The 27636-nt window shown below is 50.7% G+C and overlaps 1 protein-coding gene across 1 annotated transcript; it reads right to left on the bottom strand.

Annotated features, from left to right (window-relative positions):
• Positions 1 to 964: 964 nt before the first annotated feature.
• LOC141049178 (uncharacterized) lies at positions 965 to 24650 on the bottom strand. The gene is made up of 7 exons (XM_073545357.1): positions 24589 to 24650; positions 22618 to 22689; positions 18190 to 18290; positions 5725 to 5874; positions 3340 to 3494; positions 1418 to 1574; positions 965 to 1293 (listed from the first exon to the last, which is right to left on the bottom strand). The coding sequence occupies exons 2-6, from the start codon at positions 22687 to 22689 to the stop codon at positions 1444 to 1446; spliced, it is 609 nt and encodes a 202-aa protein (XP_073401458.1). The 5' UTR covers positions 24589 to 24650; the 3' UTR covers positions 965 to 1293; positions 1418 to 1443.
• Between the last annotated feature and the right edge of the window lie 2986 nt (positions 24651 to 27636).

The raw sequence follows: 27636 nt of genomic DNA, 5'->3' as shown, positions 1-27636 counted from the left end.
GATGTGGACGGAAAAGAAAAATGGACAAGAGATTTCAGCGCAAGATTGTGCGGATGTTGGATAAAGAACCTCGACTAACATCCAAACAAGTTCAAGCTGCCCTGCAGTCCGAGGGTACAACAGTGTCAACCTGTACTATCCGTCGGCGTCTGAATGAAAAGGGACTGTATGGTAGGGGACCCAGGAAGACCCCACTTCTTACCCCGAGACATAAAAAAGCCAGGCTGGAGTTTGCCAAAACTTACCTGAAAAAGCCTAAAACGTTTTGGTAGAATGTTCTCTGGTCAGATGAGACAAAAGTAGAGCTTTTTGGGCAAAGGCATCAACATAGAGTTTACTGGAGAAAAAAGAGGCATTCAAAGAAAAGAACACGGTCCCTACAGTCAAACATGGCGGAGGTTCCTTGATATTTTGGGGTTGCTTTGCTGTCTCTGGCACTGGACTGCTTGACGGTGTGCATGGCATTATGAAGTCTGAAGACTACCAACAAATTTTGCAGCATAATGTAGGGCCCAGTGTGAGAAAGCTGGGTGTCCCTCAGAGGTCATGGGTCTTCCAGCAGGACAATGACCCAAAACACACTTCAAAAAGCACTAGAAAATGGTTTGAGAGAAAGCACTGGAGACTTCTAAGGTGGCCAGCAATGAGTCCAGACCTGAATCCCATAGAACAAATGTGGAGAGATCTAAAAATGGCAGTTTGGAGAAGGCACCCTTCAAATATCAGGGACCTGGAGCAGTTTGCCAAATGATCAATGTTTTGCTTTTTGCTTCATTCTCTTTTGTGTTTTTTCATTTAAGACAAATTAAATGAAGATAATAATACCAAAGAATTTGTGTTTGCAATCATTTTCAGGAAGAAACTGAGTATTATCTGACAGAATTGCAGGGGTGTCAATACTTTTGGCCACAACTGTATGTAGCAATATAAGGGCTGGAAACATTTTCACCATAGAGGCTTGTGGTTCATGCTCAGTTACATTTTATTATCATCTATACAAAGCAATTATATGCATCATTTCCTTGATGTGACACAGGGTGGATAAAAATGGATAATACGACCGGTCAGAATTAATTATATTAGCACCATGCGCCCCCTGCTGGGCAGGTCTGGCATGGAAGATACTTTCATCATTCAGTCTTTGCCTTCGCAATGATCTATAAAATCTCTATTGCATTAAATAATACTAAGGAATTTTGGATAAAATGCCCCGAGGCCCGGGCAGTGACGTGCTACGGTGCTGGTCAGAGTCTGGGGCTGCAGAGGAGCTGTGGACACGATGGGGCTAAAGCACTAAACATGGAGGGAAAAAAACAAAGAATGTCAAGAAAAATTATTAACACTACAAGGAGAGGACAATACAAAGCCCCCACTAAAACCCCTACACATAAGGCCCCGGCAGCTGCTCCCCTTTTACCTTGTAGTCAGTGACGATGGTGAATCTCATTTTCGTTGCCGTTTTTCCTGCAGTTTGCCCATCTCCTCCATACACGCGCTGATCACCTGGGCAGCCTCACCCTGTGCCGGCCGCTGGGCAGAGAGTCTGTCCTGTACAGCAAGTAGCTCAGACTCCACTGGAACATGAGAAAAAAATAATTATCTAATAGTTCTTCTCTCAGGATAGAATCTCAGCAGTATCCTCATGTATCTCAGAATCTGTATCTAATCCTTCATCACTATGTGTATCTCCCTGTCTGTAGCTCAGCCCTCGTCCCCCCCGTGTATCTGTGTCTGTAGCTCAGCCCTCGTCCCTCCGTGTATCTCAGTGTCTGTAGCTCAGCCCTCGTCCCTCCGTGTATCTCAGTGTCTGTAGCTCAGCCCTCATCCCCCCGTGTATCTCAGTGTCTGTAGCTCAGCCCTCGTCCCCCCGTGTATCTCAGTGTCTGCAGCTCAGCCCTCACCCCCCGTGTATCTCACTGTCTGTAGCTCAGCCCTCGTCCCTCCGTGTATCTCACTGTCTGTAGCTCAGCCCTCGTCCCCCCGTGTATCTCAGTGTCTGCAGCTCAGCCCTCACCCCCCGTGTATCTCACTGTCTGTAGCTCAGCCCTCGTCCCTCCGTGTATCTCACTGTCTGTAGCTCAGCCCTCATCCCCCCGTGTATCTCAGTGCCTGTAGCTCAGCCCTCGTCCCCCCGTGTATTTCAGTGTCTGTAGCTCAGCCCTCGTCCCTCCGTGTATCTCACCGTCTGTAGCTCATCCCTCGTCCCCCCGCATATCTCAGTGTCTGTAGCTCAGCCCTCATCCCCCCGTGTATCTCACTGTCTGTAGCTCAGCCCTCGTCCCTCCGTGTATCTCACTGTCTGTAGCTCAGCCCTCGCCCCCCCGCATATCTGTGTCAGTAGCTCAGCCCTTGTTCCCCTGTGTATCTCAGTGTCTGTAGCTCAGCCCTTGTCCCGTGTATCTCACTGTAGCTCAGCCCTCATCCCCCCGCGAATCTCACTGTAGCTCAGCCCTCGTCCCCCCGTGTATCTCACTGTAGCTCAGCCTTCGTCCCCCCGTGTATCTCACTGTAGCTCAGCCCTCGTCCCCCCGTGTATCTCACTGTAGCTCAGCCTTCGTCCCCCCGTGTATCTCACTGTAGCTCAGCCCTCGTCCCCCCGTGTATCTCACTGTAGCTCAGCCCTCGTCCCCCCTGTATATCTCAGTGCCTGTAGCTCAGTTCTCGTCCCCCGTGTATCTGTGCCTGTAGCTCAGCCCTCATCCCCCCATGTATCTCAGTATCTGTAGCTCAGCCCTCATCCCCCCGTGTATCTCACTGTCTGTAGCTCAGCCCTCGTCCCCCCGTGTATCTCACTGTCTGTAGCTCAGCCCTCATCCCGTGTATCTCAGCGTCTGTAGCTCAGCCCTCGTCCCCCCGTGTATCTGTCTGTAGCTCAGCCCTCATCCCCGTGTATCTCAGTGTCTGTAGCTCAGCCCTCATCCCCCCGTGTATCTGTCTGTAGCTCAGCCTTCATCCCCGTGTATCTTAGTGTCTGTAGCTCAGCCCTCGTCCCCCCATGTATCTCAGTGTCTGTAGCTCAGCCCTCGTCCCCCCGTGTATGTCTGTAGCTCAGCCCTCGTCCCCCCCGTGAATCTCAGTGCCTGTAGCTCAGCCCTCATCCCCCCCGTGAATCTCAGTGCCTGTAGCTCAGCCCTCATCCCCCATATATCTCAGTGGCTGTAGCTCAGCCCTCATCCCCCCCGTATATCTCAGTGGCTGTAGCTCAGCCCTCATCCCCCCCGTATATCTCAGTGGCTGTAGCTCAGCCCTCATCCCCCCGTATATCTCTGTGTCTGTAGCTCATCCCCCCGTATATCTCTGTGTCTGTAGCTCAGCCCTCGTCTCCTCTATATATCTCACCCATGTGCAGTTCGGCCATCGTTTCTCCCAGTTTGGCCTCAGATTTTCCCAGTGCCGCCCGCAGAGTTTCTGTGTTCTCCCGCAGCGTCTTCTCCTGCTGACGCCACGAGGACCAGAGGCCTTCTGCTGCCACCAGTCGCATTCCTAAGTCTCCACTGCAGAAACAGAGGAGACCACTGTGATTATTGCACGATCCCCCCCAGACCTGCCCACAGAGACCACTGTGATTATCCCACGATCCCACAGACCAGCCCGCAGAGACCACTGTGATTATCCCACGATCCCCCCCAGACCTGCCCGCATAGACCACTGTGATTATCCCATGATCCCACAGACAAGCCCATAGAGACCACTGTGATTATCCCATGATCCCACAGACCTGCCCGCAGAGACCACTGTGATTATCCCACAATCCCCCCCAGACCTGCCCACAGATACCACTGTGATTATCCCACGATCCCCCCCAGATCTGCCCGCAGAGACCTCTGTGATTATCCCACGATCCCCCCAGACCTGCCCGCAGAGACCACTGTGATTATCCCACGGTCCCCCCCAGACCAGCCCGCAGAGACCAGTGTGATTACTCCACGATCCCCCCAGACCTGCCCGCAGAGACCAGTGTGATTACTCCACGATCCCCCCAGACCTGCCCGCAGAGACCACTGTGATTTTCCCACGATCCCCCCCCAGACCTGCCCGCAGAGACCACTGTGATTTTCCCACGATCCCCCCCCAGACCTGCCCGCAGAGACCACTGTGATTATCCCACGATCCCCCCCAGACCTGCCCGCAGAGACCACTGTGATTATCCCACGATCCCCCCCAGACCTGCCCGCAGATACCACTGTGATTGACCCATGATCCCCCCACAACTGCCCGCAGAGACCAGTGTGATTACTCCACGATCCCCCCAGACCTGCCCAGAGACCACTGTGATTATCCCACGATCCCCCCCAGACCTGCCCGCAGAGACCACTGTGATTATCCCACGATCCCCCCCAGACCTGCCCGCAGAGACCACCGTGATTATCCCACGATCCCACAGACCTGCCCGCAGAGACCACTGTGATTATCCCACGATCCCCCCCAGACCTGCCCACAGATACCACTGTGATTATCCCACGATCCCCCCCAGACCTGCCCGCATAGACCACTGTGATTATCCCACGATCCCACAGACCTGCTCGCAGAGACCTGTGATTATCCCACGATCCCCCCAGACCTGCCCACAGATACCACTGTGATTATCCCACGATCCTGCCCAGACCTGCCCGCAGAGACCACTGTGATTATCCCACGATCCCACAGACCAGCCCGCAGAGACCACTGTGATTATCCCATGATCCCACAGACCTGCCCGCAGAGACCACTGTGATTATCCCACAATCCCCCCCAGACACCACTGTGATTATCCCACGATCCCCCCCCAGACCTGCCCGCAGAGACCTCTGTGATTATCCCACGATCCCCCCAGACCTGCCCGCAGAGACCACTGTGATTATCTCACGGTCCCCCCCAGACCAGCCCGCAGAGACCAGTGTGATTATCCCACGATCCCCCAAGACCTGCCCGCAGAGACCTCTGTGATTATCCCACGATCCCCCCAGACCTGCTCGCAGAGACCACTGTGATTATCCCACAATCCCCCCAGAACTGCCCGCAGAGACCACTGTGATTAACCCATGATTCCCCCTGAACTGCCCGCAGAGACCACTGTGATTAACCCATGATTCCCCCAGAACTGCATGCAGAGACCACTGTGATTGTCCCGCCATCCCCCCAGAACTGCCCACAGAGACCACTGTGATTATCCCACGATCCCCCCAGGACAGCCCGGCTGAGAGACCACTGTGATTGTCGTGTGATTTCCTCCAGGACAGCCCGGCCGAGAGACCACAGTGATTGTTCTGCGATGCCCTCTGAACTGACCGACCGAGAGACCACAGTGATTGTTCCGCGATGCCCCCTGAACTGACCGACTGAGAGACCACAGTGATTGTTCCGTGATGCCCCCCTGAACTGCCCAGCCGAGAGACCACTGTGATTTTCCCGCGATGCCCCCCTGAACTGTCCGACCATGTGTACAGAACAAAATCAGAAATCCACCTTTCATCTCAGAGGCTAAAATGAAGTCTCTCCCTTGCTTTACACTACAGCTTGGCTCTATTAGGGCAATCAATACAATCAGTAACTTCAGCACAGACATCTGTGTCTCTCTATAGGTGTGTTGCAGTGTAAAGCATGGAAGAGAGATGCACAACCTCCGCAAGGATTTCTATTGCTGCAAATGTTAGCAGATGACATAATGGCACAGTCACTACTGGGTGATCATCGTAATGATATCCACCCTAAAATCATATCAATGCAAAGAGGCGAGTGGATTACCAGGACTCCGCACCCCGAGCGTCACATAATCGTTCTATTTCACGTCTCACCACCAGGAGCTGCTCCTGAGTTCTCACTTCTTCCTCCAGAGCTTCTCGCAGAGGCAGAGTCTGAGCCAGCAGAGACGTCAAAAACTCCCTCCTCACACTGCTGAAGAAACATTCACAACACGGAGCCCATTATATGTGACATCACTGATCCGGAGAATTATACTCCAGAGCTGCTCTCACTATTCTGCTGGTGCAGTCACTGTGTATATACATTACATTACTGATCCTGAGTTACATCCTGTATTTTACCCCAGCGCTGCACTCAGTATTCCGCTGGTGCAGTCACTGTGTACATACATTACATTACTGATCCTGAGTTACATCCTGTATTATACTCCAGAGCTGCGCTCACTATTCTGCTGGTGCAGTCACTGTGTACATACATTACATTACTGATCCTGAGTTACATCCTGTATTATACTCCAGAGCTGCGCTCACTATTCTGCTGGTGCAGTCACTGTGTACATACATTACATTACTGATCCTGAGTTACATCCTGTATTATACTCCAGAGCTGCACTCACTATTCTGCTGGTGCAGTCACTGTGTACATACATTACTGTTCCTGAGTTACATCCTGTATTATACTCCAGAGCTGCACTCACTGTGTACATACATTACATTACTGATCCTGAGTTACATCCTGTATCTCTTTTATTATAAAAATATCAAAAACACAATACATAATACATAAGACAGACAAAAACAACATTCCAGAACTAAAAAACAAGACAAAACCATACAGAAACATACAACGCCTGTGCAAAACTTGCAATGTCCTTTGTGGTCCTCAAGCTTTCCAGCTTGGAAGGCCCCCAGCAGGAACTCTCCAACAACACTATACAATTTAAAAAATAAAAAATAAAAATAAAAAACCCCAGATATAATTCATTCATCCTCATGCATACCCGTTCACACCCCATTCACGTTTCCCACCCATACCTATATACAAATAACTAAAGAAATACTTCCGGCCCATACTGCCTCAAAACTAGCCTTAGCCATTAACTTGGCAAAAAGAACCGCCACCGAGCTTACCACCCCTATCCTTTTTTTTTTTTTTTTTTTAATTTTTTTTTATTATATATTTTATTTATTTATTTTTTTTTTTCCCCCCACCTTTTTTCCTCACCACAGGTCCATATACGTCCATGGCCTATCACTCCACAAGGTCCATAACAGTTCGTGGCCTATCACATCTACTTGAGGAGCACGAAAGTTTTATGCCCCTCAAGAAAAAAAAACCCTCCACCATTTGCCTCGGATGTGCTCCAGCATGCCTTTTTCCTCCATGGTCCATGGTATATCTCCACTTGCCACTTCCCTTGACTTGGGGTCCTTTGATTTTTCCATTCTCACCTCCCCCATTCACCCCCCTCCCAACCTCACTATACCCTCCCATGCCCTCTAACTAAAAGAAAATAATAACACATACACAACACATAATAACATACAATACAATACATAATACAATATAACACCAATTAAATATAATTAATTACTAAATACACCATACCCTTCAAAACGTTTCTTACAGGCCCAAGTTCAGTGCCTGCAAGCCCAATATCCATTAATGCTCTATGTTTCCAAAACAAAAGACTAGAGTGGCATGCTTTTAGCCCACCACCAGGAAAAGGAGTTCTCGAGGCCCCGTCCCTCACTAACTCATTCACCCTGTCCCTTAACAACTAAGACTGTCCCTGCTTCTGTCCCTAAAGAAACTGTCCCTATCTGTCCCTTCCTGTCCCTACTCCACCTAACTTAACATAACTAACTCTCTGTCCCTCAGTGCCTGTCCCTCCCTATCTGCCCCTACTTCTGTCCCTAACACACCCAGTGAAACTTATGCTATCCCTACCCTCATTCACACGGAGCTAGCTCTCCCTTGAGTGCGTTTTTAAAAGGAGAGGCCTCTCCAAAGCCAAGAGGCCTTCCTCACACCCAACCTTTCGAACTCCAAAGAACGGACCTTCACCAGGTCACCCAAGAGGTTTCCTACCACCTCATCCCTTGGGAGGGTTTTTTTCCGCGTCGAAACTAGGCACCGTGCATTCCAAGTGTAGAACCTAACCACTACACTGACTAGGAATAAAGTGCACGGGTCCCGACCACCCAGGGATCTGAACGCTCCATAGGCCCACTCAGCGTAGGAGAGGGACGCCAGCCGCGGCCAACGTATGGAAGCACCCACCCTGTTGTACACCTCTGCATTAAAGGGACACTGAAGCAGGAAGTGCTCCATGCTTTCCAGCACGTCGCCACACTCCTTACGGGGACAACCCCGATCATCGGATTTCCTGCACTTCAAGTTATCCTTTACATACAGCCTCCCGTGGAAGCAACGCCAGGTCAAGTCCCAAAACTTCATGGGGATCCGCTTAGAATTTAAAAGCCCCAGCCTGACCTCCAGATCCTGGCCTGGGCAATCCTTAAGGGCCAGGGGCTTCTGGAAATGGGTCAACATGACCCTCCTGTCAAGGCATTGCCTCGACATGGTCCTGATTTCCCACATTCCCAGACCCCACCGGCGGATCACATTCAGAACCGGGGTAGCGTAAGCCGGGAGATGCCCATGAGGTGTGCGTAGGTCCTTCACCTGCCCTCCTGTCTCCCATTCCTGGAAGAAAGGCCAAAGCCAACCCTTGCAGGAGACTACCCACGGAGGAGCCCTCTCTAGCCAGAGGTTGGAGATGTTAGTCTTAAGAAAGGTGTTTACTAGAAACACCACCGGGTTGACCATACCCAACTCGCCTAGTCTCCTCGTACGGTATGTAACCTCCCTCTTGATTAGGTTAAGCCTATTCCCCCATAACAATTGGAAGAACAGGCTATAGACCCGTGTCCAGAGAGGTTCCGGCAAGATGCACACACTGCCCAGGTATATTAATAAAGGTAGCAGAAAGCCTTTAGCCAGGGCAACCCTTTCCCTCAGGGTTAAAGACCAACCCTTCCATTGGTCCACCTTTTGGGCGGCGATCTTAAGTCTGCCCTCCCAATTTTGCTGGGGGTAATCCCTGAGGCCAAATTCGATGCCTAGAATTTTGGCGGTGGCCTGGGGCCCTGGAAGGGTGTCCGGGAGATCAAACCTGGGATCTCCCCCTCCCAGCCAGAGACTTTCACACTTATCCCGGTTGATCATGGACCCGGATGCCTCCGAGTAGCGCACTACCTCCGACATGACCCAATCCGCCTCCCCTCTCGAGGACACGAAAAGGGAAACATCATCAGCATACGCCACCACCCTCAGAGAGGACCCAGAGCCCGCCTGGTCCATCCCGACTCCCGCCAACGGTCCACGATCTACCCTCCTTAGGAAGGGATCGATCGCAAACACGTATAAAAGCGGGCTCAGCGGACAGCCCTGACGGACCCCAGAACCCACCTCAAAAGGGTGACCTGACCAACCGTTCACCAGCGGAAAAGTCTCAGCCCCTTGGTACAAGATCTCTAACCATTTTACAAACCTCCCAGGCAGACCATACCTGAAAAGAACGGACCAGAGGTACTCGTGGTTGACCCGGTCAAAGGCTTTCGCTTGATCTAATGACAGCAAGTACCCCCCCCAGTGACCTGCCCTACCCTGCTCCACTGCCTCTCGGACACCGAGCACAGCACTAAAAGTACTGTGGCCTGGAACAGAGCAATGCTGGGCCCCTGAAAGGAGCCGGGGTGCAAACTTCACCAGCCGATTAAACAGCACCTTGGCCAGAACCTTCCGGTCCGTATCGAGAAGCGCTATGGGACGCCAATTCTCGATACGGGACGGATCCTTACCCTTTGACAGAATAATGAGGGCTGACTTCCTCATTGAGTCGGGAAGAGTGCCCGAGGAGAGACACTCATTAAATACCCCTGTCAAGAGGGGGACCAAGGAGTCCCTAAAAGTCTTATAGAACTCGGATGTTAAGCCATCCGGACCTGGCGATTTCTTGGGCCGAAGCCCATCAATGGCCAGTCTCACTTCCTCTTCCCTGATTTCTTCTGCCAAAACACCAAGAGAGGGATCACCCCCTGGCTCAGGGACGGTTTCAGCCAGGAAAGCCGACATCCTGTCCCGATCCAGATCCTTCTTTTCCAAGAGGTGTGAGTAGAAGGATCTGACCACCTCCAGGATCCCTGATTTGGATCTGTTCAGGGACCCCGTACTGTCGATCAGTCCTGTCACCATCTTACAATTCACTGACATCTTACAGTTTCTGTAAGGGTCGGGCGAGCGGTACTTCCCGAAGTCCCTCTCAAAAACTAAAGATGTGTGTCTATCATACTGACACCTCTTGAGCAAAGATTTCACTCTGGAGATTTCCTCACGGTCACCTCCAGTCGAGACAAGCTGCTCGATTTTCCTCCCCAGGGCCTGGTACAAGCGGTGCCTGTTCAGACTCCTGAGGCTCGAGAGCTGACGGAAGAACCCCGCCGCCCGCTTTTTGAAGATCTCCCACCACTCTGACTTACTACTACAGAGATCCAACAGCGGTACCTGGCTCTGAAGAAAATCCTCGAAGGATTGTCTCACCTCCACTTCTTCCAGCAGGGACGAATTGAGCTTCCACAGCCCTCTTCCCATCCGATGAGTCTCTGCAACATTCAGAGAAAAGAAAATTAAACAGTGGTCGGAGAACTCCACCTCAACTGCGGACACAGCAGAAAAGATGGCGTCCTCCTTCAAAAAAAACCTGTCTATTCTAGACCTACTGCTACCCCTATGGTAGGTGAAACCCCCGTGACCTGGGGTGTGCCGGATGTGGACATCCACCAGGCGAGCTTCACTGGCTATGCTATTCAACGCGACGCTATCATAAGCCAGGCGATCTCCGGGACCCCCCCGGTCACGGGACCTCGTAATGGTGTTGAAGTCCCCACCGAAGACCACCTGCCGGCTCGTAAAAAGAAAGGGCTTGATCCTCAGGAAGAGACATTTGCGGTCCCACTTGGGTTGTGGGCCGTAGATGTTGATGAGCCGGAGCTCTTGTCCCCTCATGAAGACATCTAGGATCAGGCACCTCCCCATTTCCAACTCAGTAACCCGTCGGCATTCAACAGCTGCAGTCTTAAAAAGGACTGCCACCCCGCTATACGGCTCGGCCGCAAGAGACCAGTATGAGGGCCCGCACCTCCACTCCCTCCGTGCTTTATAGATGGCCTCCATGTCCGTTAGTCTGGTCTCTTGCAAGAATAAAATTTCTGCCTCAATCCGGGAGAAAAATCAAAGGCCGTGAAGCGAGCCGCATCTGACTTAATGCTGGCGACATTAATGGACGCCAGCGTCAACGGGGCGAGTTCAGCCATCATGGGTGATCGAGTTGGATGGCCAGTTTCTTCCCTGCCCCGCTATCACCTCCACCTGGGGAGGGGTCAGACACCTTCCTTTTCAGGGAAGCTCCCGACGTGTCCATCCCACCCCCCCCGGTGTCCTCGCCCCCAGGTTCCAGGTCTGTCCCCCCCTCAGGAGGAACAGTGCCCCCTGAGGGACGGACTCCGCCATCCCCTGAAGGACCCTCCAGTGTTGCCCCCGGCCCAGCACCCTCGTCTGGCGGCTCATCATCTGAACCTCCGAGGGCGCTGAACCGGTTGGAGAGTCTGATCAGAGGGGGGTCAGCGGGCCCTTCCGTGTGCACCCTGGTGGTCGGGGGCGGGGGAGACTTTGAAGGCTTGTCAGCCTTCTTCCCCCCCCGTTTTGCGCTTGGCACGCCTGGTTTTGCCACCTGATGCTGTAGGCTGCTCTCTGACATCCTCGTCGACACTTTCATAACGAGAGGAGTCGTCTGAGTCAGGGGCTTTCTCCTCTCTCTCCATCCTCCTGATCTCCTCACTCACCACTCTCCCCCAGGGCCTCAGAGGCTTTGGCCACGGGCCTGGAGGGAGGAGCAGGCATCACCCCGGTTGCCCGAGGCTCCACCTGTCCCCTACCACCCTGGCGCTTTTCCTGCCTCCGCTGGTACGCGGGGCCCCTTGCAGCATTGCCCTTCCTCACCTGCCCCTCAGCCCTTCCTCCTCCGCCACCACCTGTCACAGCAGAAGAAGCTCCACCGGGGGTTGCCCCCCCACGGTCTCCCCCACCGGGCCTGCGGCAGCATTAGAGAAAGAGCGAGGGCAGCGGCTGAGAGGGTGACCTAGGTCACCACACAGGTGGCACCGAATATCCTTACACAAGGCGGCCAGATGACCCACCCCACCACACAAGGCACATTTCTGCACCTTGCAGTTGGCGCTGAAGTGGGTGGGGTCGCCGCACCTGTGGCAGACGTTCGGTTGCCCCTGGTAGAAGACCAGGATCCTGTCCCTTCCCAGGAACGCCGAGGAAGGGATGTGGGTGACCGTGCCGCCGGAAACCTTCAATTTAACCATGAAAGTCCAGCCCCCCGACCAGATGCCGAATTCGTCCCTGTTCTTTTTTGGGACCTCGGTGACCTCCCCGTAACGGGAAAGCCACGTCATGATGTCCACGCCTGCGAGTGACTCGTTACATGTAACCACGGTCACTCGCTTGACGGAATTTTGGCGAGACACCGCTTGAGCCACGAAGTCTCGCCATCTGGGCTCTTCTCGCACCAGCTCGTAATTCGATCAGAAGAGCTCAAGCCCCTCGGGCCGCACGAAGCTGACGTCGAAGAAGCGGGACGCCGAAGGATGTATCAGGGCAAAGATGTCATTCGCCCCGAAGCCCATCTTAAGGAGGAGCTCCACCACCTTGCTCCTAGGTGGACAAGCTTCATTGCCCCCCCACCTAAGACGGACCACATTCCTTCTTGGCGGCCCCTGCCCAGCTGTGGGGAGAGACCAAACAGTCCCTCCCTCCCTTTGATTTTGGAAGGCGGCAAGGCCGTGTCTCTCTATCCAGAAAGACAAGTCCACTGTCCTCCCCTCTACCACTATCGACCTATCTCCCCTTTTGAGAGCCTCCAGGAAACGGCGGTGCGAAACGCCGTCCCTGGAGCCCGGAGGCGAGGAGACCCCCCCAGGACCACCCCGACCCCCAGCCGCGGCCCCCGCATAATTGCGTTGAGGTCTCGCGGCCGGAGTGGCAGATGGGCCAGCCCTCCCACAACTACCACCACTTGTGCCAGCACCCTCATTCGTCCTCCCATTCACTCTTTTATTATTTGCATTCACTCCAGCACACTCACCCACATTCACAGTAGCACTCACTCCCTCATCCATGTCACTCATATCACCATTCACTTCAGCAAACATCTCCTCAAATATGTCCACTCCGCTTTCGTACTCACTCTCACTCGCACAATTGGTGAACATAGCAACATTATTTACATTTTTTACATTTTTAACATTTCCCAAACCAGTGTAGTTCCTCTCTTTGCCTGCTGGGGGCCCTGAGCTCTCTTGCTGGGATCTACTCCAGCTCCTGTCCAGGAGCGCCGCTGCCCCTTTAAATGCCTCAGTGCAGATGACATCATGCACTCTGACCTGGCTGGGCCTAGGAGCAACAGCAGCTCCTGGTTTCAGCTCCATTTTTTTTTCTTTTGCTGAGGTTTCATTACTCTGGGCAGGGACGGCCTCTGGCACCGCTCCCTGCCCTGCACTTTTCTTCACCCCCGCCGCCGGCTTGCCAGGGAGCGCCAGAGTCCCCGCACCCTCAGATGAAGGTAGGTGGGCCGGGGACCCCGACAACTCCCCGCCAGCTTTTGGGGGCAGCACAGCATTACTTGGAAGGGTGGGTGGGACAGAGGGCAGCGGGCCCGCCGTGGCCACGCCCCCCCGCCAGTCGCAGCCATCCCAGGCAGAGCCGCGGCCCCCTGCGAGGCCATGGCCCCCCCGGGTGACGCGAGCACAGCGGGCGGAGCCGCGACCGCTGAGGCCACGCCCCCCCGCCAGTCACAGCCACCACGGGCAGAGCAGCGACCCCTTGCGAGGCCACGCCCCCCCGGGCGACGCAGACGCAGCGGGTGGGACGACGGCCGAGGAGGACATGCCCCCCCCGCACGCCGCAGCCTTTGCAGGCCGGGCAACACTTTGCACCGCCTCAGCTGCTGCTTGATGTTCTGTTCGCCCTTCCTAGGCTTCTGGACCCCCACTAGCGATCCAGACTTAGCGGATCCGTACGTGGGGGGTCCAGAAGCCCCAGCACTCGCCGCCGGAGGTGCGGCCCTGGCTTTACCAACTTTACCTGGTGCCTGGCCAGCCCCCACTGCCACCGAGGGCTGAGCCTGGACACCACCACCACCACAACCAGCACCGACCTCCATGTCGCTGCCCTGGTCTGAACTGTCACCAGATGCGACAGTCAGGTCACAACTGTCATCTCTCTCCCCGCTCCCTCGCTGCAGACCCACCACAGGGCCCGAGCCGGGGTGGGTAGCGGGTTCCACACAGCGGGACAGAGGGGCCCCGGGAAGAGGAGCATAAACCAGTTGTTCCTCCACGCCTTCAGAGGCCTTACGCCTGCGCCTCCTGTTTCTCCTCTTCCCGGTTGCCTCATCCTCCGGGCAGACTTCATACCCAAACAACAGCGTGCCAAACCGTGCTGGGGATTCAGTCTGCCGTACTTGTTTAAGGATGAGGCAATACCCGAAACGTTTATAGCAGCCGTAATGGCAATGTACGATAAGCCCAAGGCACATATTAGGATTAACGATTTTACAACAGATGGATTTACTATAAAGAACGGAACAAGACAGGGCTGTCCCCTATCCCCGTTGTTATTTGTGCTAGCAATGGAACCTCTCTTAAAGGCCATACAAATACATGAGGGAATAGAGGGTATTCGTATCAATAAGACACACTATAAAATAGCGGCATTTGCGGACGATCTCTTAGTCTTGATGACTAATCCTTTGCTGGGACTCCCAACATTGATGGATCTCATAGATCAATATAGCAAAATTTCCAATTTTAAAGTAAATATGTCTAAGTCGGAAGCGCTAGACATACATATATCCCCGAATACCTTAGCTAAACTAAAAAGTACATACCCATTCACCTGGCCAAAACAATATATCAAATATTTAGGTGTAAAGATAGGAAGATCGGATAGAGACCTCTTTCAACAGAATATTCCCCCCCTAATTGCCTCAGTAGAAACCATCATGAAATCATGGAGGGACTCGTATGTGTCGTGGATGGGAAGGAAAAATTTACTGAAGAGCCTAATCTTACCCAAGTTCATATATATCTTCCAAATGCTCCCTATAACCATCCCCAAGTCGTATCTTCTTAAAATTAATACATTATTCCGCAGATATGTTTGGAAAAAGCAAAATCCCCGATTAGCATACAGGACATTAACATTAAACAAATCGAGGGGTGGGATGGGTGCACCAGACATAGTAAGGTACTACCAAGCGACAATGCTTACCAGAGTGGTAGACCTGTTGCGGTCTCCTAACAATAAGCAGTGGATTGAGGTGGAGGAAGCCCTAGCGCCTTATCCCCTGAGATCCATCCTTTTGGCATATCCTTGTAAAAACATAAACAAAAATTTACCTAATATACACACCAAAGCTACTTTAAAATTATGGAAGGGATTGGTGAAAACTCTAGTTCCCCCTTTGTCCCCCTTACTCAAGTTGGCAGATATAATGCCACACGCATCTTATTCCCGAGACAATGATCTAATCAAACCCGGTTCCCTGGCAAATGTAGCGGTTGATGAACTCTTAACGGACGGGGCACTCCCCTCCTTTCAGGAACTGAAGAAGCAATCAGGGCTTTCCAACTTGACCTTTATACAATTCGGCACTATAAGAGACTCCTTGGCACAGTATCTTTTAGGAGCAGACGTTACCCGCCCACTGACTGCATTTGAGACTCTCTGTGCAACAAAGGATAAACCCAAAAAGATAATGTCGTCTATTTACCAGGTTTTAAATATAACTGACTGTTGCCTCAAAAGAGCCTATATAACACATTGGGAAAAGGATTTGGGATACAAGTTTACCCCAAATCAAATATCACACATTTATAATTCTTCTCATGGCCCATCACAATGCGTTAGAGCACAAGAGAATTCCTTTAAAATAGTCGCCAGATGGTATATTACACCACAGCAGAACACTTATTGGCAGACGGGGTCTTCTACTAGATGCTGGAGATGCTGTGACTCGGAGGGAACATACTTACATATGTGGTGGTCCTGTCCACCCCTGCTGCAGTTCTGGCGACTAGTAGAGGATTATATCGGGGAAATTGTGGGCAAAAAGCTTACATTGACACCGGAGATAGTGCTCTTAAATTTTCTGTCACCAACTGGACATAAGAATACTGCTCTGTTGACTCAACACATTCTTTCAGCAGCGAAACTTTTGATACCTATGAACTGGAAGACAACTACCACTCCATCTATATCCCAATTGCAAGAGAAGGTAGATATGCTATATCAAGTAGCCAAACTGGCTGCCTTGGTGAATGGCTCACTTTCAGCTTTTGAAAGAGTATGGCACCCATGGACCCGATTCAGATCCATTAGTAGAAGTTGATAAGGCTATAGTGGCCTCCTTGCTCGGCTTTATCAGAGTGGACAAAACCCTTGTTGCCTAGTGTTCCCCTCTCCCCCCCCCCCTCCCCTTACTTCCCCTATATTCCACCCCTATCTCCCAACTTCTCCCTCTAATTACTTGACCTCCTGTCCCTTTACTCCCTATACTGTTTTTTCTTTTTTTTTTTTTTTTTTTTCTCTTTTCTTCTTTTTTGTTCTTCTTCATCTTTGTTTGAAATCATGGCATATGTGATGTAGCAGGGGCGTGTGGATGGGAAGAACCCAGATTTGAACCCAGATAATCTTGCTACTGGAAGTTCCTTTAAGGCTGTTGTTGTCCTTAAACCTCTATATATCAATAGTTTTTGCCATGAATTGATATTTCAAACCATCTGTTTAACTCCCGAAAAGCGGAATTTGTAGGTTATATAATAATTTTGTAAGCTACTTTGTTGATTGCTTTCTTTCGGATGTAACTTGCAGATTTCAATAAATAAAACATTAAAACAAACAAAACAAGGATGAGGCAGCCCCCCTCAGAACTACTCCCGCTCCCTCCATCCTCCCCCTCGCTCCCGCTTTCCTCCGCGTTACTGGAGTCCAGCGGGAGGGCCACCTGCTCAGGGGCTATCTCGCTGCATGTTACCTGGCTCACGCTGGTGTCCGCCAGGTCTTCAGGTCGAGGCGGCCCGGATGTGGTGTGGGCGCCATCTTGCTCTTCCTCCTCCTCGCTTTCCTCCACCTGGATGGGGACTCCTGACCCCCCAGGAGACCCACCGGCCATGGCCCTGAACCGGTCCTCGTTCTGCAGCTTTTCCTGGAAGGGGCCGCTGCCGGCCATGATGGAACTTCGCCTGTCCTCCAGGGCCCGAATCTCACCTTTCAGCCGCTTGACCGTGGCGGTGACCTCCGCTCTCTTTGAGGCAGGGAGCCTGTTTTTACTGATGACCCGGGCTCCCTCCAACTCCCCCCGGAGTCTCCTGAGCTGCTTGCCGGCCTCCTCGTACTCGGAGAGGTGGGCATGAATGCGGGAGGCGTAGGTGGTAGCTGGCTCTCCCGCAACCTTGGAGCCCCAGATGTTAAGGGGGGGCCCCGCCTCACCTCTGCCGGCTGCTGCACCTCCGGGGGAAGGGCCCGCCACAGCCTTCACTTCAGGGGTCCCGGACCCTGGAGCCTTGCGGCCCCCTGGGGTCCGCTTTTTCCCCATCCCTGGGACTGGCTGGCTGTGCCTTGGGCCTCCTGGTGGTGGATGAGGCCCCCCACCCCCAGCTGGCTTGCCGGAGGGTGGGAGCCAGGGGCACAGCCCCGGCGCTCAGTCCCAGGGAGAGTCCTCTTTCCTGGGAAGGGGGCAGATGGAAAGTCCTTGCAGGAAAAAAAACCTCCCTTCCCAGGAGCTTAGCAAAACCCCAGCCTGCAGAGGCTCAGCTGCGACGCTCCTCCTCTTCTGGGGTGTGTCCAGAGCTGCACTCAGTATGCTGCTGGTGCAGTCACTGTGTACATACATTACTGATCCTGAGTTACATCCTGTATTATACTCCAGAGCTGCTCTCACTATTCTGCTGGTGCAGTCACTGTGTACATACATTACATTACTGATCCTGAGTTACATCCTGTATTATACTCCAGAGCTGCACTCACTGTGTACATACATTACTGTTCCTGAGTTACATCCTGTATTATACTCCAGAGCTGCACTCACTATGTACATACATTACATTACTGATCCTGAGTTACATCCTGTATTATACTCCAGAGCTGCACTCACTATTCTGCTGGTGCAGTCACTGTGTACATACATTACTGTTCCTGAGTTACATCCTGTATTATACTCCAGAGCTGCACTCACTATGTACATACATTACATTACTGATCCTGAGTTACATCCTGTATTATACCCCAGAGCTGCGCTCACTATTCTGCTGGTGCAGTCACTGTGCACACTCAGAGGTTTCCGTTATGACAGATTATAATACTCATTAATTTTACCTTTCGGTGACCTCTGCCTCCATGTTTTGTAATTCTGCCTTTGTTTCATCTACTTTTTCTTGCTGTGATCGGATTTCATTCATCAAGTACTGAACACATTTCTGCAGAGAACACAGCATGTGAGTCCGGCTGGTCAGCATCCTCCTCTGCTGAAATCCTCTGTGTTGATAGGGGGCTACATTTCACACACTATGTAATTCTCAGGTTTGGGACCTTTCTGACTTCTGAACTATTCTGTGCTGCTGGGATGATCCATAGAAAACGACAGAATCTAAGACGTCTAATCACCATAAAGATAAGACGCGATTGTAACTGGGTGAAAACAAATATTTTTATTAGAGAACAACAAAATAAATATAGAAACAATTAAAAGATGGCAACGGAGCCTCCAATAAAGAGGGGCGGAAGGCAGCCATGGAGGGAGGGAAAAGGCTGATGAAAATGTGCACAATATCAGAGGCACTAATGTGTCCAGCGAATAATAATGACCCCAGGGAGCACAAGGTGTATGGCGGCTTCTAAACAGAGGATGCAGAAAAAGCTAAATAAATGCCACGTGGTGGACAGTGCTGCTGGTATTGTAGCTAGTGTAACCAGGTCAGGGTGTGAGCGCCGGCTCCGCTCCTCTCGTCTGTGGGAGGGGACACCGCCGGCCTCACTGACCCTGGTACCACTCTCTCATAGGTAACAACTTCTAGAACCTATATGACATGTAATTATCTACGATGGATGTGTGGTTTATGGGGTCCATGAGGGGAGGGGATTTTTTTTTTTTACCTTGGGGTGTTTTCTAACAAGTATGGTACGGAGCAGAGCCCCGACTGCGCTCACACCCTGACCTGGTCACACTGCTGGGGATTAGTAAGTGTGGACACTATCTGCTCTACCTGCAGCACTGACACTGGTGCACATTTTCATCAGCTTTTCCCTCCCTCCATGGCTGCCTTCCGCCCCTCTTTATTGGAGGCTCCGTTGCCGTCTTTTAATTGTTTCTATATTTATTTTGTTGTTCTCTAATAAAAATATTTGTTTTAACCCAATTACAATCGCGTCTTATCTTTATGGTGATTAGACATTAGATTACGTTGACTGAAGCTCACTATTTAGGACATATAGGAAGTTCTGACCTCACATCAGGAGTGGACTGATCACAAGTCAGCAGATTACTCTCCTGATATACTCTGCACACATTTCATGATTTGGCCGCTTCTGCATGAAGACTAAAAGTGCAAGAACAGGACAACGCTGCCCCAATAATGGGGACCATCAGGAGGGGATCACTACCAGCTCCAGAACATCCAGCGCACGGATCTGACACTGGCAGGGATTATTTATTTCTATAGCCCCATTGGTTCCATGGTGCTGTACATGAGAAGGGGTTACATACAAATTACAGATATCACTTACAGTAAACTAACAATGACAGACTGATACAGAGGGGAGAGAGGACCCTGCCCCGTGGGGCTTACATGCTACAGGACGGTGGGGAAGGAGACAGTAGGTTGGGGGGTTGCAGCAGTTCCGGTGCTGGTTGAGGTGATATCTCCGGTAGTGGTGAGAGAGAAGGAGGTAGCGGGGTCATTGCAGGCTGTAGGCTTTCTTGAAGAGGTGGGATTTCAGGTTCCGTCTGAAGGATCCGAATGTGGTTGATAGTCAGACATGTTGGGGCACAGAATTCCGGAGGATGGGGGATATTCGGGAGAAGTCTTGGAGGAAGTTGGGTGAGGAGCGAATAAGTGTGGAGGAGAGAAGGAGGTCTTGGGATGACCGGAGATTACGTGAGGGAAGGTGTTGGGAGATTAGTTCAGAGACATATGGGGGAGACAGGTTATAGATGGCCTTGTAGGTCAGGATTAGTAATGGTAGTGTGGGACTGGGAGACGCTGAATGTGTGGTTGGAGAGATATGAGGAGATCCAGGATAGGGCAAGGTCTTTGATGCCAAAGGAGAAGAGGATCTGTAGTAGGAGGCAGTGGTCAACTGTGTCGAATGCAGAGGACAGGTTTAGAAGGAGGAGTATAGAGTATTGTCCGTTAGCTTTGGCTGTAAGTAGGTCATTAGTAATTATGGTCAGGGCTGTCTCAGTGGAGTGATGGGGGCGGAAACCAGATTGTAGATTGTCAAAGAGCAAGTTAGATGAGAGGTGGGAGAAAGTTCAGTGTGGACGTGCTGCTCCAGGAGTTTAGAAGCGAATGGGAGCAACGATATTGGGCGATAGCTGGACATAGCGGTTGGGTCGAGGGTTGGCTTTTTAAGGATAGGTGTGATTGTGGCATGCTTGAAAGCAGAAGGGAAGGTACAGGACTTTAGCGATAGGTTGAAGAGGTGGGTTAGGGATGGGATAAGTGTGGTGGAGAGGTTGGGGAGGAGGTGGGACGGGATGGGCCAAGTGCACAGGTTGTGAGGTGCGATTTGGAAAAGAGGCGATTAAGCTCCCCTTCAGTGATGTTAGATAAGGAGGTTATGGGGTTTGGGCATTGGTCTGGTATACAAAGGGGTTGTGGTGGTTGAACAATGAAGACTTGCCTTGTTTGGTCGATCTTATTTTTGAAGTGTGTGGCAAAGTCCTCAGCAGAGATGAGGGAGGTTGGAGGAGGAGGGCGTTAAAAGTTTTGAATAACTGTTTGGGGTTGTAGGATAGGGAAGATACGAGGGTTGTGAAGTAGGCCTGTTTAGCAGAGGTGAGGGCAGATTTGAAAGCGAGTGTTGCCTGTTTGAATGCAGTGATGTCATCTTGCCAATTTGTTTTCTTCCAGCGCCGCTCTGCAATCCTGGACACTCGCCGGAGCTTTTTAGTGGTGTTATTGTGCCAGGGTTGTCTGTTGGGTACGTCGCATTCTGCCATGAACGAGAGGTGCGACCGTGTCAATAGCTGATGCGAGAGTGGCATTGTAGAAAGCAGTGGCACTGTCTGTGTCATGAAGTGAGGATATGGATGTCAGTGGCAGAACAGAGTCAGAGAGCGCGTGGGTGTCTAGGTGTGCAAGGTTTCTGCGGGGGTGCGCATGTTGCTGGACATGGGTGACAGGAGAGGAGGACAGGGATGAGAAAGTGAGTAGATGGTGGTCAGAGAGAGGGAGAGGGGAGGTGGTGAAGTTAGAAAGAGAGCAGAGGCGGGTGAAGACCAGGTCTAATGTGTGTCCATCTGTGTGGGTGGCTGAGGAGGACCACTGAGTAAGTCCAAAGGATGAAGTAAGGGACAAGAGTTTGGAGGCTGCTGACTGAAGGGTATCAGTGGGGATGTTGAAGTCACCCATGATGATAGTGGGGATGTCAGTTGAAAGAAAGTAAAGACGCCAGTTAGAGAATTGGTCAATGAAGGCAGTGGTCGGGCCTGGAGGTCGGTATATGATGGCCACTTGGAGGTTGGAGGGAGAGTAGATGCGGACAGAGTGGACTTCAAAAGAGGGGAGGATTAGGGAGGGAAGAGGTGGGATTGGGTTAAAGGTGCAGTTGGAAGAAAGGAGAAGACCCACTCCTCCACCGTGTCTGTTGCCAGGGCGAGGAGTGTGGGTGAAGTGGAGGCCGCCATAACACAGCGCAGCAGGGGAGGCAGTGTCAGAGGGTGTCAGCCAGGTTTCTGTGAGGCCAAGAAAGGCAAGATTACCAGAGAGAAACAGGTCATGAATCACATGAAGCTTATTGCAGATGTAGCGGGCATTCCAAAGTGCTCCAGAGAGAGGGAGCAGGGGGTTGTGTGTCAATGGCACAGGTTTTAAGCTGGAAAGATTCTGTTAGTTCTTATTAGACAGGGAGCAGTAGGAAGGGGTAGTAATGGGGGTTATGAGCTGTGGGGGACCAGGATTGGGAGATATGTCACCAGCAGTGAGGAGAAGCAGAGAATGGGAGAGCAGATGGGAGGAGAGTGGGCAGCTTGTTTTAGGTTTCATTAGGACAGATTTGAGGTTGAGGAGCAGTTCAGCGGAGGTGGTCAGGTGGGGAGGAAAGAGGGAAGGAGAGATGATTATTTGGTTAGAGGGTGCTGGGGTTTGGGGATAGCGAAGGAGAGTGAGGAGTAATGGAGCAAACACTGTGAGGGCATATGTAAACATGGTGAAGGAGTAGGAGGGTTAATAGAAAAGCTAGACACAATTAATAAGAAGTGCTTTCTCAGCAGACATACCCAAAAGAGACAGATGCATAGTGTGGGGTCCTGACTCCAGCCGTGACTAACTGCCGTAGTAATAACTGCATCTTCACGATACTTTTGCTGCAGTGATACTTTTTCTGCAGGGAGACGCGTGCCTGACCCCGCACACGTGCCCCACTTAGGAGGCATCCGAATATATAGGACTGAGTAGAGGCTCAGGTGAGAGGGATTGTGGGAACTGATAAGGGATAAATTGCCTAGCACACCAGGGGTGGTTATATACATCACCATATACTGATCACTATATACATTATATATACACACAGCTGGACACAAACCTCGAGGTCACTCATCGTATAGGAGCAAAGATTATCGTCATCTTCAGCCAGAAGATGCTCTAAACAATCCATCTGTAAGGAAAATACATAAAAATGAGAAATCACATTGCACGTGCTGCGATGATCCACAGTCCTGCTCTCACAGTAGAATTACACTCCAGAGCTGAAATCCTGCTGTACAAGTCACTGTCCTTCTGCTGTGTTAACCCCTTCCTGAGGTTACAACTTTTTTGTTCCTCCTCCTTTTTGAAAACCCGCGACTTTTTTACTTTCCTGCCAGCATCGCTGTACGAGGGTTTTTGTTTGCGGGATGTGCCAAGTTGTTGGACACCATTCACCTTACCCTACAATGTGCTGATAAAATACCACTTGTTCTACGAGGGGTAAAAATGACCTTCATGCAGATCAGTACAAGGACGACAAAGGTCAGAGATTAATCCTAAAAAGCGTGAAAAAAAAGCTTTTCTGTCCTGTGAGCAGCAGCTTTTACAGCTCCCGAGTTTGGGCGTCAGAATTGTTTCTTTTATTTCACGGTTATTATAGGTTTACACTTCAGACTCTTCCCGCCACCTAACGAGGTTATCTCTGTTAGTATGAGTTGAAGAATAATAAAAGGAACGATACAAATGTTTGTGTTTTTGTACTTTTCCACTACTTCCCCTTACGATCACTTGCACTCGGCGAAGCTTCCGGGTTCCACTAAACCAGCGGCAGAATTTTCTACAGATCTGGCAGCTCCAGGGGCATTTTGTGGCCAGTTGATTTTTCACCTTGAGAAGGCGCGGGTCCGAGTCCCAGAAAGGTGCACGTCCGAGAAAGGTGCGGGTCCGAGAAAGGTGCACGTCTGAGTCCCAGAAAGGCGCACGTCCGAGAAAGGCGCACGTCCGAGAAAGGTGCGGGTCCGAGTCCCAGAAAGGCGCAGGTCCGAGAAAGGCGCGGGTCTGAGTCCCAGAAAGGTGCACGTCCGAGAAAGGTGCAGGTCTGAGTCCCAGAAAGGTGCACGTCCGAGAAAGGCGCACGTCCGAGAAAGGCGAGGGTCTGAGTCCCAGAAAGGCGCACGTCCGAGAAAGGCGCGGGTCTGAGTCCCAGAAAGGCGCAGGTCCGAGAAAGGCGCGGGTCTGAGTCCCAGAAAGATGCAGGTCCGAGAAAGGAGTAGGTCTGAGTCCGAGAAAGTCGCACGTCCGAGAAAGGCGCAGGGCCGGCACTAAAACGCGTCAGTGAATAAGAAAATCTCATACATTCTCCGGATCTCATCCTGTCAGTGAGCGCAGCCCGACATCGCGATCATCTCCGCTTTGTCACAGGGCATCTAGTGGGCACCATAACAACACGAGGGCACCCTGTGTCCACACCACGGGGGCCGACACCCCCCACCCTGGATCTAACTACGACAATGCCCCCGCTACAACTTATTGAGGCATCTAAGGGGGTCCGATCTCTGCAGCAACCAGTCCCACAATACAGCCGTCACGCTCCCAAGTCCCTCCTCACACCAGGACCACGTCAGAAAGGGTTAAAGGGACAAAGAGGCTCCTCACAACCCAAAACGCCTCATTAATAACGCGGCTGCAAGTCTGCATGGGCCGCAGATCTGAGATGAGACGCAATACACCCAGGAGCAGACAAATACAACAGGTCTGTCAGGAGCAACTTACTGACGGTTTCTAAAGGGAATCAGGAGGATTTCTATTACCATAAATAAAATTTAAAGTAGTAATAAATATTTTATTTCTGTTTTAAATTCACACTCAAAACCGATCCCAATCATGTAAGATCAGTGATGGCCCCGCTGTGCCGCCTCCGTACTCACAACGTCACCGCCGCCCCGACCACCACGGATACATTGTATCAGGCGCAGAACCCACCCCACGTGACCCTGAGCAGCGCGCGCCGCAGATCACATGACCGCACCTACCTGAGAGCGGGAGCGCAGCGAAGAGCGAGGATTCAAACTAGAGTGACGTCACTTACACTCAGTGGATCATAGAGTCGCCAGCTCACCGGAAGGAAGGAGATAGCGCGGTAACACAGCTGTACTATAAAGATGGCGAGTCTGGCGACCTCTAGCGGTCTCTATGGTTACAGGGAAGCAACAGATAAAAGTCCTATAGGGACAAGGACGTAACAGTGACGTCACAGCTCTGGGGTATACAGGATCAATAATGTATGTACACAGTGACTGCACCAGCAGAATAGTGAGTGCAGCTCTGGAGTATAATACAGGATGTAACTCAGGATCAGTAATGTATGTACACAGTGACTGCACCAGCAGAATAGTGAGTGCAGCTCTGGAGTATAATACAGGATGTAACTCAGGATCAGTAATGTATGTACACAGTGACTGCACCAGCAGAATAGTGAGTGCAGATCTGGGGTATAATACAGGATGTAACTCAGGATCAGTAATGTATGTACACAGTGACTGCACCAGCAGAATAGTGAGTGCAGCTCTGGAGTATAATACAGGAGGTAACTCAGGATCAGTAATGTAATGTATGTACACAGTGACTGCACCAGCAGAATAGTGAGTGCAGCTCTGGAGTATAATACAGGATGTAACTCAGGATCAGATGTCATGTATGTACACAGTGACTGCACCAGCAGAATAGTGAGTGCAGCTCTGGGGTATAATACAGGATGTAACTCAGAATCAGTAATGTAATGTATGTACACAGTGATTGCACCAGCAGAATAGTGAGTGCAGCTCTGGAGTATAATACAGGATGTAACTCAGGATCAGTAGTGTAATGTATGTACACAGTGACTGCACCAGCAGAATAGTGAGTGCAGCTCTGGAGTATAATACAGGATGTAACTCAGGATCAGTAATGTAATGTATGTAAACAGTGACTGCACCAGCAGAATAGTGAGTGCAGCTCTGGAGTATAATACAGGATGTAACTCAGGATAAGTAATGTATGTACACAGTGACTGCACCAGCAGAATAGTGAGTGCAGCTCTGGAGTATAATACAGGATGTAACTCAGGATCAGTAATGTAATGTATGTACACAGTGACTGCACCAGCAGAATAGTGAGCGCAGCTCTGGAGTATAATACAGGATGTAACTCAGGATCAGTAATGTAATGTATGTACACAGTGACTGCACCAGCAGAATAGTGAGTGCAGCTCTGGGGTATAATACAGGATGTAACTCAGGATCAGTAATGTAATGTATGTACACAGTGACGGCACCAGCAGAATAGTGAGTGCAGCACTGGAGTATAATACAGGAGGTAACACGGGATCAGTAATGTAATGTATGTACACAGTGACTGTACCAGCAGAATAGTGAGTGCAGCACTGGAGTATAATACAGGAGGTAACACGGGATCAGTAATGTAATGTGTGTACACAGTAACGGCACCAGCAGAATAGTGAGCACATCTCTGGGGTATAATACAGGAGGTAACACGGGATCAGTAATGTATGTACACAGTGACTGCACCAGCAGAATAGTGAGTGCAGCTCTGGAGTATAATACAGGATGTAACTCAGGATCAGTAGTGTAATGTATGTACACAGTGACTGCACCAGCAGAATAGTGAGTGCAGCTCTGGGGTATAATAAAGGATGTAACTCAGGATCAGTAATGTAATGTATGTACACAGTGACTGCACCAGCAGAATAGTGAGTGCAGCTCTGGAGTATAATACAAGAGGTAACTCAGGATCAGTAATGTAATGTATGTACACAGTGACTGTACCAGCAGAATAGTGAGTGCAGCTCTGGAGTATAATACAAGAGGTAACTCAGGATCAGTAATGTAATGTATGTACACAGTGACTGCACCAGCAGAATAGTGAGTGCAGCTCTGGGGTATAATACAGGATGTAACTCAGGATCAGTAATGTAATGTATGTAAACAGTGACTGCACCAGCAGAATAGTGAGTGCAGCTCTGGAGTATAATACAGGATGTAACTCAGGATCAGTAATGTATGTACACAGTGACTGCACCAGCAGAATAGTGAGTGCAGCTCTGGAGTATAATACAGGATGTAACTCAGGATCAGTAATGTAATGTATGTACACAGTGACTGCACCAGCAGAATAGTGAGCGCAGATCTGGAGTATAATACAGGAGGTAACTCAGGATCAGTAATGTAATGTACACAGTGACTGCACCAGCAGAATAGTGAGTGCAGCTCTGGAGTATAATACAGGATGTAACTCAGGATCAGATGTCATGTATGTACACAGTGACTGCACCAGCAGAATAGTGAGTGCAGCTCTGGGGTAGAATACAGGATGTAACTCAGGATCAGTAATGTATGTACACAGTGACTGCACCAGCAGAATAGTGAGTGCAGCTCTGGAGTATAATACAGGATGTAACTCAGGATCGGTAATGTAACGTAGGTACACAGTGACTGCACCAGCAGAATAGTGAGTGCAGCTCTGGAGTATAATACAGGATGTAACTCAGGATCAGTAATGTAATGTATGTACACAGTGACTGCACCAGCAGAATAGTGAGTGCAGCTCTGGGGTATAATACAGGATGTAACTCAGGATCAGTAATGTATGTACACAGTGACTACACCAGCAGAATAGTGAGTGCAGCTCTGGGGTATAATACAGGATGTAACTCAGGATCAGTAATGTAATGTATGTACACAGTGACTGTACCAGCAGAATAGTGAGCGCAGCTCTGGAGTATAATACAGGAGGTAACTCAGGATCAGTAATGTATATACACAGTGACTGCAACAGCAGAATAGTGAGTGCAGCTCTGGAGTATAATACAGGAGGTAACTCAGGATCAGTAATGTATGTACACAGTGACTGCACCAGCAGAATAGTGAGTGCAGCTCTGGAGTATAATACAGGAGGTAACTCAGGATCAGTAATGTATGTACACAGTGACTGCACCAGCAGAATAGTGAGTGCAGCTCTGGAGTATAATACAGGAGGTAACTCAGGATCAGTAATGTAATGTGTGTACTCAAGTGACTGCACCAGCAGAATAGTGAGTGCAGCTCTGGAGTATAATACAGGATGTAACTCAGGATCAGTA

This window comes from Dendrobates tinctorius, unplaced genomic scaffold (assembly GCF_039654945.1).
Source record: "Dendrobates tinctorius isolate UK_male_01 unplaced genomic scaffold, ASM3965494v1 ptg000143l, whole genome shotgun sequence".
In the NCBI taxonomy this organism is placed as follows: domain Eukaryota; kingdom Metazoa; phylum Chordata; class Amphibia; order Anura; family Dendrobatidae; genus Dendrobates; species Dendrobates tinctorius.
Note: the sequence above shows the minus strand (reverse complement) of the source record. Positions and strands in the feature narration are given on the sequence as shown.